Source organism: Phyllostomus discolor, chromosome 10 (assembly GCF_004126475.2).
Source record: "Phyllostomus discolor isolate MPI-MPIP mPhyDis1 chromosome 10, mPhyDis1.pri.v3, whole genome shotgun sequence".
Classification (NCBI taxonomy): Eukaryota; Metazoa; Chordata; class Mammalia; order Chiroptera; family Phyllostomidae; genus Phyllostomus; species Phyllostomus discolor.
In genome coordinates this window covers 86,610,094-86,622,822 of record NC_040912.2, presented here as the reverse complement: position 1 = coordinate 86,622,822, position 12,729 = coordinate 86,610,094, and the positions used below count along the sequence as shown (strand labels likewise).

Below are 12,729 nucleotides of genomic sequence, written 5' to 3'. Positions count from 1 at the left end.
TCCACATTCACCCAATCTTGTCCCAGGTGAGTGTTTATTTCCCTGGATGAAAAAGTCCTCAAAGGGAAATGTTTTGCTGACATGGAAGAGGTGAAACAAAAGAGGCAGAAGCATTAAAAGGTATAAAAATCAATGAGTTCAAAATTCTCAGCATGGAAAAAATGTCCTGACAAGTGTACTGCATCAAATAGAGAGTAGTTTGAAGGTGATGATGTTTAAACACATAAGAATAAATGCATAATATTTTATAAATAAATTTTGGGGGTTTTGGGGTCCCTTTCATATTTCTTACATGTACTACACACTGCACTCTTACAACAACATAAGCAATAGGCAAATGTTAAGAAAATCATGGGGAAGACAGAATACATTTACAGTATTTGTTGAAAAAAATCTGCACACAAGTGAATCCACACAGTTCCACCCGTGTTGTTCAAGGGTCAGCTGTATTTACTCATCACTGTCTCACCAATGTCCAGCTCAGTGTGAGGAACGGGGGAAATGCTGAGTAAAAGGTAATAGTCGTGATACCGACAGCCTATCGGATGTTCAAGCCAAAGCAGATCCAAGTCCAGGACATTCATGACCCAGAATTTCCCTGAGTACGACTTCCACAGAAATGACTGCATATGGTCCCCAAAGCAGGTGCATAACAACATCCATGGGCTAATTCTGTGTTACAGTCAGAATTGGAGACAACCAGATATGTACGACCAGAAGTGTCATACATAAATTGTGATAGATTTATAGAATGTAATGCTATGAAACAATTAAATGAATGAAAAGAGGTACCTGTAGCAACCTAATGAATCTCACAAACAGTAATGAGTGAAAAAAGGAAAGGAACACACCATGCACATGTTGGGTATAGACACATACAGACACAAATTTTTGCAATTCTGAATTGTATTCATCCGTGTACTTTTAAATGTTCTTTCTTTAGAGAACAGAGATTGCAAAAGAAAGACTCTGACTCATTTACTTCACACATTAGTTGAAATCTTGGCATTTTGCATCACATAAGGGACTACATTGTGTAATATTCCTGCCTTTTCTAGTGTAACAGCAAATTTCATTTTACATTGTTTCATTCTTAAGTCATAGATCTCGATATTTTAAAATGATAAACATATCCAGGCTATAATGTTAATAGTTATAATTTATTGATCTCTTGTTAAAATTTATGGATACTGCTGAACATTGTGTGCACAGTATTTTCTCTCTACAAACCTGTGACTTAGTTAATGAATTTCTTTTACACATAATAAATGTAAATTCCAAACAATTTAAGCATAATGTATAAGTTTGCACATCTAGCAACTGGCAGAACTTGCTAAAATTCCCAGCTTTACCTAAATTCAAAATCATTGATTTTAACCTTTTTTTGCAGGGGGGGGGGGTTGTAATATCTATATAAATAGCAGAACTTACAAAATGAATGTTTTCTAATAAAGAAATCCATATTTTTTCCACTTTAAAAACTCTTCACACACACACACACAAAAACACTATTTTAAAAGTAAATATTTCCTTTTGTCCCATTTTAAGTATTCAGGTTTAATTTACTATGTAATTTGAGGAAGGTTTTGAACAAGTCTGTTTATACAGGCTTTCCCACTCCCTCTCAAACTGTGTTCTGTCATTTCGTAACAGTGTTGGAGTTTCATGTTTGACTGAAGTGGTTATTTAACTCACCTCATATCTCTTACTCTAAAGAGAAAATTGTTACTGGTAATTTATAGCCTCGTATCATTGGTCAAACAGTCATCACAGCAATTACACAGTCTGCCCTTATTTGCAAGAATGTTCTACATTTTGGTCATTCCCCATAGGAAATAACAGAAAGAACCAATGAGAGAAAATGTATAACTCTCTCTCCCCAGGACTCCCAGCTACGTCCATTCTGCCTTCTTCCTCTCATCTGCACCCTCCCGGATCCCCACCTACGCTCCAAAGGCAGGGAAACACAGCGGCAGAGACAGGTCCAGTGTGTCTGTGGGTTTCAGCCTGACATCCTCCAGGGCTCTCTCCTTGCTGTTAGTTCCATCAGAGTGACACCCTTCATCCTCTTTCCCTTGTAGTCCTGGCCCATGCTCTTCCTAACTGAATATGCTGATGCCTCAGAACACATCACTGTCATATGCATCACTGTCATATGCAGGAAAATCTCCAAATACTTTAAATATAGACCCAGTTTTTGAAGATGACAGTTGCTAAATTTAAAATACTTTAATAATTGCTATGTAATCAGTCTCAATTCCTTTATTTTAAATATTCTGCCAATACCTTGTTTTCTACAATGAAATTTGGTCTACAAGTCCTGATTACGGAATGTATAAATTTATTTCCTCTATTTGGAATATCCTTCACGACCATATTACAAATGTGCACACCACGCAGAGAGCCAGAAGAGGGGTTCATTTCCTTGTGCACCATCTTCAAAGGGAGGGACCAGAATGGGCTTTCTCGGGAGGTAGTCACAGGAGAAGTTCAAGAACATGTAAAGGATGCCCTAGGCCTAGAGCATGTCTATGTATCCTGAGTATCAGGTGGGGTGACTTCTCAGGTCCCCATAAGTTCAGTTACTTTCTATCTGTGAGGCTCTCACAAAGGTCTCCCCTTTCCCAGCCTCCTTCTCAGAGCAGCGCTGACTTCCCTGTTCCTCAGACTGTAGATCAGGGGATTCAGCATGGGATTGAAGAGGCTGTGAAACAGGAGGAGGTACTTGTTCTGCTTCTGGGGGTCCCCATGGTGGGGTCTAACATACATGATAATGGCTGTGCCATAAAACAGCCCCACCACACACAGGTGGGAGGAGCAGGTGGAGAAAGCTTTCTGGCGTCCCTCTGCTGACTGGATCTTCAGGGTCGTCTGCAGAATGTGACCATAGGAAACCACAATTGCAGACAGTGGTCCCACCAGCACTGACACTGACCCTGCCAAAACCACAATCTTGTTAAGGTACGTATCTGCACAGGCAAGTTTGAGAACAGCTAAAATCTCACAGAAAAAGTGGTTCACTTTCTGGGGCCCACAGAAGGGCAAAGGTAAGAGTAACACCAGTGATAGTATGGAGAGGAGGAGTCCTACAGTCCAGGAAGCCACTGCCAGGGTGATGCAGAGTCTCCAGCTCATGATGGTAGAATACCGAAGGGGCAGGCAGATGGCCACGTACCGATCGTAGGACATCACCATCAGAAGAATACATTCGGTGAGAGCAAAAGTCAAGAAGAGAAAGGTCTGTGTCATGCAGCCAGCAAAGGAGATGGGCTGGGCTGGGCTCAGGAGGTTGACCAGCATCTGGGGCACTGTGTTACAGGCATAGGCTATGTCGACAGTGGCCAGCTGGGAGAGGAAGAAGTACATGGGGGTGTGCAGTTTGGAGTCCAGTGAGATGAGCCCCAGGATGACCCCGTTGCCCAGCAGGGTGAAGGCATAGAACACGGAGAAGAGCCCAAACAGGAGCACCTGCATCCTTAGGCTGAGCGGGAATCCCACCAGGAGGAACTCTGTGACAGAAGTGTGGTTGCCCCCCATTTTCCTGGGAAAGAGACAAGGGACATACCCCACCATGTTTAAATGCCCGAGGGACTCATTTTGCATAGGAGACATGTGCATGTCATTGTGTCTTTCCTCAGAAAATATCTTCAATGACACTTATGTCCTGTTTGTCTGTTAATAAGTGAGGACTATCTATGCATGGCAAATGACACAAAAGGAAATTTTTTCACCTTGATAAATTAAATGCCAGTGTTTTATTACAGTGCTCAGTATATCTTACCTTTATTTCCAAACTTCCACCACAGTTCCTAACACGTTAACACACCTACTCCCTCCCTAATAGCGGACACTTCCTCAGTCAGCAGCACTGCTTCTGAGACCTGCCTGGGAGAGTCCCGACCCTCAGTGCACACACAGCCACCGTGGGGAGGGGGCCGTGGGCCTGGATCTGCACCCACACGGGAGGGTGGGAAGGAGGACCAGGAGCCTGTGGGAGATCCTCCTATCAGAGGATCTCACAGATTTGTGTCATCCTTAGATGGCTTATTGGTTAGCTTTGTCATTTTTACTGGCAGCATCATCTTGAATTGAGTTGAGAGCATGGCAGGCAGACTGCCACAACTTTAGCTGGATTTAAGGGAGAGAACTTTGCCTTTTGACTTTTGAATCCATGGACATTCTACTCTGATCATGCTGTTTCATGATTGGATGTTACTGATCACACACTTATCCCTGTATGAATATTCATACTCTATGCCTGTATGTGTGGATAAAGTATATGTTATATATATAGTTCCATATACACATATCTGCACACACATGCACTTCAATCCTTATTGCAATATACATTTATAGCATGTGAATATCAGGTGCATAGTATGTGAATATAACCCTTATTATATTCTTATCCCTATATGAACATTCATTTTCTATGCCTGAATGTGTGTGGAGAGCGTACATGTTATGTATACAGTTACATACACACGCATATGTGCACACACATGCACTTGAGTCCTTATGTGGAAGACTAGTTGGTATTTTCTCTATTATTTTCTACTCTACTTGACTAGTAAAATGCTGGTTGAATGATTTCTTCATAGGCCATCGCCTGCAATTTAAAACTAATGATCAATATGCAAAGATAGAGCTAAAGCTGTAAATATATACTCATACCCGTAGAATCTTTAAGATATTTTACAGCTTAACTCTAAATTAAAACATTATTCACCTCAAATCTGTACTTTCTGGGGTTTATCAATCTTTACAGAAGGACTTGTCCCAGGGAGGGAATTCTGAGGTTTGACTTGTAACAATTAAACCCCTGCTTCTGTTTCCTTGTCTCTCTGACCCCATGTCCTTCTTCAGTCCAGCACCCATCTGAATGTCACTAAAGTAAGAATCTCACAAAAACTCATCATTGACATCCCATATCAATTCTCCATTCAAATTTCCTCAAAGGTTAATATTTGCAAGGTTTAGTAGGCAAAAGTGTGAAGGTTTCACCCTGCTTCAAAGGGAGAATCAGAATTCACAGCAGAAACACTGGGAGATGATTTTATCCTAGTGCAAGAAATACTGTCTTAACAGTTAGAATCACCTTTGTGAAGAAAACTGGTTATTTTTTAGCACCAAGCTTTATATCAGTGAGTGCTTTAACTCAGATATTTGGATTCCCATGTTATGGGAGAACTCAAGCAAAAATATGCTCAGGTCTCTTCCAACTCTAGGACTCATTGGCCCTAAATGCATGGAAAAGTGTTAGCTGTTTTCATTTCAGGTTTGATGCCACACTTGGGGTGAAAGAAGACAGCAGTGCTACCTCTAAAATGTCCTATGATGAAGGACACAAAAAACTTAAGCAGAAGGACTGGTGACTGTCATCTCATCTTGCTCCTATCTGCTGCATGTAGCTAAAACACAAAAAACAAAAATCCACAGATATTACTAAACATATTCCATGTTCGTCCACATGTCTTGGCTGAGGACATACAAGACAATTCCTATCTGGTGGTGTATAGAACCTGCGTGGAGTGACACATCTGTTAAAAAGACTCAAAAGATGATAATTCTCAGATTCAAATAACTCACCAAGTGGAAGTTCACTTTCAAAAATAAAACCTTCAGAACAATCTTATGTCACAAACTCCTTTTGTGGTCAATTTGTTCCATTATTTCATGAAAACATGACTTCATTTCATGGGACAATGGAAACACTTTAAAGCAACACTCTCAAACAGCTAATATGAATTAAACAAGGACATTTACACTAAATGTATCAAAGTAAATGATCTATGCACTAGGTGTCTCTGAAAGACCTGGTGACTTAAATGATCCTCGTAGCTAAGTCTATAAATAGCAGCACCTGGCACTGACAGACAATAACAATTCCATTCTGCACTGTGGTTTTTCATCACTCCCTGTCTGAAATTGAATAGTAAACAAAGACTGGACAATATAAGAAACTTACCACAGACTTACAGCTAAACATAAGAATACCAGCTGAATGTGACTTGGGTTGAACAAAAACACACTAATAAAGAGAAAAGTATCTGTGAGTTACTGTGGAAATTGCCGTCTCATAAGGATCTCTTAGGAGAAAAAGTGCCCAAACAAGAAGAGATGATTGGTTTCTGCTGAGCTCCACCACCTCTCAATATACTGCTGAGTGGTGTAAGGAGGGAGAAGGACGTACCAGGCACACTGCCATCAGCTCCCGTCCAGGGAAAGGGGCTCCACAGGGACTCATCTCTGGTGTCCTCCACAGGATACTTGTGGCAAGACACTGGCTATGATGATTCCTTCACTCACTGTGGGGTGTAAGTTCATCCATTTACAAGCTCTACAATGACTTCTGGGACTCCTTCACACATGACAATGACCACACCTTGCACTCACTATGGTTCGGTTCCAGCACTCAATTTCCCCACCTACCAACCCTCCAAACAGAGTAAGTGGTACACAGGGCAGCTGAAGCTCATAGGTTTTCCCATGTTCTAGTCTTAGCTGAGTTTTCTCCCACACCTGACCACAACATGTATTCTCTGTATTTTTTCTTTGAATCAGATGGGAATCCTACAGGGAACAGAAACCGTGCTGGTGTGGAACAATAGTAGAGAGATATTCACACCACACAATGGTTACAAGGACACTGGGGAACTGCAACAGGAAACACAGAGCTCTGGGATGAACAAGCAGAACTGAGTGAAGCTGCCATCCCCAGGGTTCAAGGGCACTCAGGAGAGGTTGGGTGATTAGAATTCAAAAGGTCAGAGGAGTTGGGTTTCAGACTTAACCCTGTGAGGAGAAGGGGTGCCCCAGCTCCACTGTGGCCCCAGCAGGGAATGACAAGGCTGGTTCTGGGACCCTGAGTGACTAAGGCTGGGCAGGGGCCTCTGCTGCCACTGCCAGGAGCTGTTGGGCAAGGCTGACAAGAGCAGCAGGCAGACAGGAAGGAGCAAGGTCCTTTCCCTGCTCCAGGCTCCCAGTCTGCTTTAGAGCTCCCTACCTAACAACATAAGCAATTGGAAGTCAATAAAATCATAATCCCCCCTGGCTGGTGTCGCTCAGTAGGTTACAGTGTCATCCCATAAACCAAAAGGTCTTGAGTTCGGTTCCTGGTGAGGGCGCATATTGTGTTTAAGTTGAGGGTTTGGTCAACAGTCAGCACACATACAGGAGACAACCAATGGATGTTTTCCACATTTATGTTTCTCTGCCTCTATCCCACCCCTCCCCTCTCTCTAAAAATTCAATTAGCATGTCATTTTGTGAGGATTAAAAATAAAAATCGATAGTCCAGATGTCCCAGTTGCATTAAGAAAAGTTGTTAGCTGGATACCAGATGCTGGGGTCTCAAGTTTATCAAAAAAAAAAAACAACAACCTCCACATCACTCAGACTGAGAGTTCATAAGGGACAGACACAAGAATTATTTACAAACACTAACTGGAAGATGAGGTTTAGCTGTGATGCACCGAGAGCTTTGCTGATTCCTTACCTTGAAGGGAACGCGCTAGCTAGTCACAGGCAGCCCTGTGAGCCACAGGCCCTCCCTCTAAGGTCCCGTCTGCGTCACACTGACAGTGCACAGGGGCAGAGGAGACCTGTGCTGCTCCATAAGGGTTGACGACCAGAGGGAAGGAGGGCTGGGCAGTGACAGCGACTCAATAAATGTTGGACATTTGCTCCTCTCTGATACGTGCATGCATAACACAGACTGATAATGGGAAGTTCTGCATGGACGGGTTAAGATGGCTGCAGGAGAGGTTGTGTGTTAGGTGCTATCGATGTGTAGTGCACAGCACTGGGTGAGGGACTGACAAACACGTTAGCTGTTGTGATAAGAGCCCATCTGCTCTTCATATTCAGTGAGCTCTGCTGCCCACAGCAGGTAAGTAAGAGTTGGGTGGCTTTTTAAAATGATCTTTTATGCTATAGTATTTGAAATAAAGGCAGAGATCAACTGTAAGGCATTTTTTACATCTTATGAACTTCAGTAGGTAAATTTATTTCCATTTTTTCAATTCTCATGTATATCTTAATTTCAGCATAGTTGGTGTACAAGCTCTTACTGGTTAGATTATATCAGGTATAAACATAGTGATCTGACATCTCCAAACCTCTCTACAGCATGAAAGATAATTTTTAAAAGTCATAAACAGTCATCATCCTACCACTCTACAACCAACACTATACTATTGTATGTCATAGGTTTCACTATTTACTGTATATGTGTATCATAATTGCAATTACATAACATTCGTAATTATTGGTTCACATTTTCGCTTTAAGTCTTACGATAACTCTTTCCATGTATCTATGCAATCTATACTGTCATCATTTTAATGACTGTATAAACACCTGATTGAGTCAAAGTAGTATAATTGATCAATTCATCTTTTTGTTAAATATGAGTTTACAACTCTCATATTAAAGACAATTTCAGAGAGAAAAAAGAGGGCTACTGAGTAATCACTACTCCCCAAGTGAAGGGCACACACTTACTCCTCTGATCAAGTCCCCTGTGCACTCTCAGTGTGAGATGGAGAAAGACTCTGGAAGCAAGTGCCCACCCTCACCTCAAAGTGGGTTAGAAAGTACAGTTTATGGTAACACCCTCAGAGGCCACCTAGGTGTGTGGGACCCATCCCTGACCACTGAGTTTGAGAAGTAGAAGGAATCAGTGAAAGTCAATCTGCCTCCAAGGCAGGAGAGCCAGCTACACTCTACTAGTCACCTACAGGGTCTGCTAAAATGTCCTGTGTCAGGATAAGCATTCTCATGGGGGAAATGACACAGACCTGGACGAACCAGGGTGAAAGTGCTGGTGAAAGACACTGGAGAACATATAAGCAGTCTGTACATCTACATCATTCACAGCTCAACGCTCAAAAGTTCCTGGGGACCACACACAGCCCAAATTGTTTCTCTGAGACCCAATGCCCAGCTCTGCCCTTGGCCAGCTACTGGCTCAGCAGCTTGCCCCCAAGGCTGTGAGCAGTGAGCACGACTCCCACACTGTGTGCAGGTTTCTCCTTCTCCCCTTCCCCCTACACGCCCTGTGTTAATCTGTTCCTTCACTCAGCCTGCTCGTTCACTCCCCAATAGGAGTCTGTAATTTTCATACGAAATATCTCTGCATCATGCAACTAGAGCTCCCTGAGATGGTTTTTAAGTGGCGAGTATAACTGGGAGAACAGACGAGTGGCCCATCAGGCTTTCAGGAGGACTTCCTTCCACTGCAGCTTTTCCTTCCTTCCCAAATCCTATGACACATGCAGTTACTGAGTTTACACTGTTAGGGTACAGATGGAGATAGACTGTATTCAACCTTTGGGACGTAGAATAGTAATTAATATAATTTTTAATTTCACAGATATTCAATTCAATGAACAATAAAAGAAAATATTGCATCTGATTAAAAAAAAAACAGTAAGTATAACCTATGGAAAGCTTCCTTCAGAGGAAGAGGGAAGGCCTGATATTGCACCGTGAAGAACCACGGCAGAAGGGAGCAGCAGTGACCTTCTCTGGATCCAAGTGGTAGCTGAGCACTTAGGCTGGGGATTCAAATGTCACAGCAATTAGAAATGACTCTCCTCCCACAGTGCTCTCCACAGGGCACTTTTGACCTCTGTGTTCCTCAGGCTGTATATTAGCGGGTTCACCTTGGGGTTGAAAAGGGTATGAACAGGGAAAGGATCTTCTGCTGCTCTGCAGGATGGCATGATTTGGGGGGGGGGGGAGCATAGATGATTACAGTACTGCCAAAACAGAACCTTACCACGCAGTGTTGGGAGGAGCAGGTGGAGAAGGCCTTCCTGCGGCCCTCCCCAGACTGGATCCTCAGGAGGGCAAAGGGGATGCACGTGGAGGTCACCAGCACCAAGCACAGGGGCCCCACGAAGATAAAAGTTCAGGAGAAGCTGACCAGTTAGCCCAAGGATGCTAGTCACCCAGATGTCTTCAGTCTAGATGGATGGCCACAGTGACCAGAGCCCTGGTCAGGAGGACCTCTGATTAGCCCCTGTGGCTCTGACTCCAGGTTCACTGCTCAACCATTAGGTGATAAAGTATCTTCCAGGGTGGATACTTCTACAGCAAAGGTCAGCGCACTTCCTTGCTCATTATGCAGCTGCATTTCCAACTTTAAATAAATGAACATTTAGGTATTCTGGCTTAGGCATCATCATTCGATGGTGCTTTGGAGAACAAGATGCAGTCCCTGAGGAAAATTTAGATCCAAAATGGATCTAAACCATGAAAACCAGACCCACAACCAAGTTAACCTCATTGAAGCAAGACTCAGAAATAGAAACGAATCCCTTCCCAACAGCAAGAGATGAAGTGCTTTTTTTTTTTTAGTAACAACTATTGATAAACTGTCAAATCACCTGCACGAAAAAGAAATCTAAAGTATGGATCAGAAATTCCTCATACAAGACCTGAAGCACCCAAGCAGCTTGAAGGTGAGGAGCTACAAGAAGATTTTACTGGGAATATGCGCTTCGGGAGAAAGGGCAGGATAAATTGAAAGGTGCACATTCAACATAAAATCCTATAAAGAGAAAATTTAAACTATGATTGACCATCTCAGCCTTCCTCCACCTCACTCTGCCCCCACGTAACATGTTGGTTTCTTGTCTGTACTCTCTCCAGCCACATAACAAAAACTTTGCCTCTGAGCCACAGGAAATCAAACATATTCAGTGAGCACATGCTAGCCGCCTGCCCCTGTCCTTAATGCTATGCTCAGTGAGACACACAGGTTGACATAGAGTTAGTACTCATTTGCCTTCCCATTCTCTTGCAATAAATAAGTTCTCACACTCACTAGGAACTGTGAGGACACTGATAATAAGTAAATGCATATTTTACACAATACCCAACATGTTACTTGTCCTGAAATGGAACCTCACTCCATGATATACCCCACTACAATGTTCTTTGGCCAGGTAAATTACTCCATCTATTCCATCTAATTCATAACAATGAAATTTCTTCTTTTTCTAATTTTATCTTTTCCAAGTAAACCTTTATCACATGGATAATTCTTCAATTATCCAATAAATTGGATAATTTTATTATCCAGTAAAATTAACCAAATCTTAAATAACTTTAAATAATTAGTGTACAAAATGTACATCTAGTTTTCCCCTGAAACTATTCATATGAATTGTGAATGATGCGCATGCACGTTTAACATTAATGGGAAGTATTTTTTTTCCAATACTTAAAGGAAAAGAGGCAGTACCAGAGGGACAGTCAACAAGGAGCAAGGTGCTACAACCCATCGAATGGATGGTAAAATAAAAGAAGGCAACCTAGTTAGCGCCCGCACTTGGATCCAACAACCTCAGAAGGGGAAGCACCCGAAGGTCGGGCAGGCTCCCGCTTTCCGGGAGCTCCTGTGGGAGCTGCAGACCCTCTCCTTCGTTCCTGGTTGAAAATGGGGCAGAATCCTCAGAAAAGGGGGTTTTAGTCTCTAATGGGCCTGACCTAGGTGGCAGCCCTTGGGCCTCACTGGAGGGCGGGCCGTGACATGCACTGCCTGCCCCCCGCCACCAGGAAGGAGACAGAGCAACTCTCTTCTCCTGCTCATCTCCTATTCGTCTCCTGCTCGTCTCCTGCTTCTGCTCTCACCCCTGCAGGATGCACGGTTAGACCCACAGACAGCCACAGAGCACTGCGCTGAGATGATGCCACTCACTACAGAACCCAGATACTCGGCGCTGTCTGAATGTCATGCATCCCAGTACAGCCCTGGTCCCCAAATCTGGTCCCTAAACCTGGTCCAGGTGAACCCACAAGGAAGCAGAACCAGTGTGACAAGGAGTAAGCTCCTGGCATTAACCTTGGTGTTTAAGCTGGGTCCCATGAGTTGCAACAGAGGTGGCATGAAAGGACCCAGAAAGACTAGCAGAGTCCAAGCGACAACTCAGGGTGTGGAGATGCTGTAGACAGCTGGTTATGGAGGCAGTAGTGGGTGGCCTGGGGACTCCAAAATATGGTCAAGGTGTCCCCATGGGGCTTATCAGAATCTACCTGAGGGAGGGTTTCCCAGGGCACAAAGCATTGGAGGTACCCTCTAATCTCTATCCTGAAGTGGGGAGATTGGGAGTCCAGCCCTTCCAGGGAGGGGAGGAAAGGACCCTCTCCAAGGTGGCTTCCCCTCAAAGCTTCATGCCTCTTCTGGGGCCTGGACAGGATCTGCTACCTAAGACTTTGTCATATTTACTTGTGCTCTGCTGCACTCTCATACCGAATGGAGTCAAAACATTATTTTGGAAATCTCGTATCAATAAAGCATGCAGTTGACAAACTAATTCATTCATTACAGTGTGATTCCTGACTTTCTGGGATCACAACCTCAACTTGGGAAAACTGAGCAGTTAATCAAGTTTGGGAAGAAGTCCACCTGTGCTCTAACTCTACATTTCCACGGTGACAAGAAACACCAAAAATGGCTTCCAATCATATGAAAAGCCTGGTGCCTACTGGGCAATCCATAAATATTGCCATTTTTCTTCTTCCCTTTTTGTTTTATGGTACAGGTGATCTTCAGAAAATCTAAAAACTGACATATAGGTGACAATATTAGCAGCCAACTGATCCTGTGAAAACAGTAGTTTAGGACATGGTTTTCCAAGACTGTCATCATCTGACCATCAATTACAAAAATAAAAAATTAGAAGACAATAAATAATAAAATATTAATGTTTATGATAC

At 43.1% G+C, this 12,729-nt stretch overlaps 1 protein-coding gene across 2 annotated transcripts; it reads right to left on the bottom strand.

Annotated features, from left to right (window-relative positions):
* Positions 1 to 2,187: 2,187 nt before the first annotated feature.
* Positions 2,188 to 6,120, bottom strand: LOC114508026 (olfactory receptor 13-like). Of its 2 annotated transcripts, none has more exons than XM_028526014.2 (2): positions 5,969 to 6,120; positions 2,188 to 3,541 (listed from the first exon to the last, which is right to left on the bottom strand). In XM_028526014.2, exon 2 carries the CDS (start codon positions 3,535 to 3,537, stop codon positions 2,605 to 2,607), a length of 933 nt encoding a protein of 310 aa, XP_028381815.1. In that variant the 5' UTR covers positions 3,538 to 3,541; positions 5,969 to 6,120; the 3' UTR covers positions 2,188 to 2,604. The 2 variants fall into 2 exon arrangements, with proteins under 2 accessions (XP_028381815.1, XP_035866224.1); XM_036010331.1 differs by having other exon boundaries at positions 5,980 to 6,120.
* Positions 6,121 to 12,729: the final 6,609 nt, after the last annotated feature.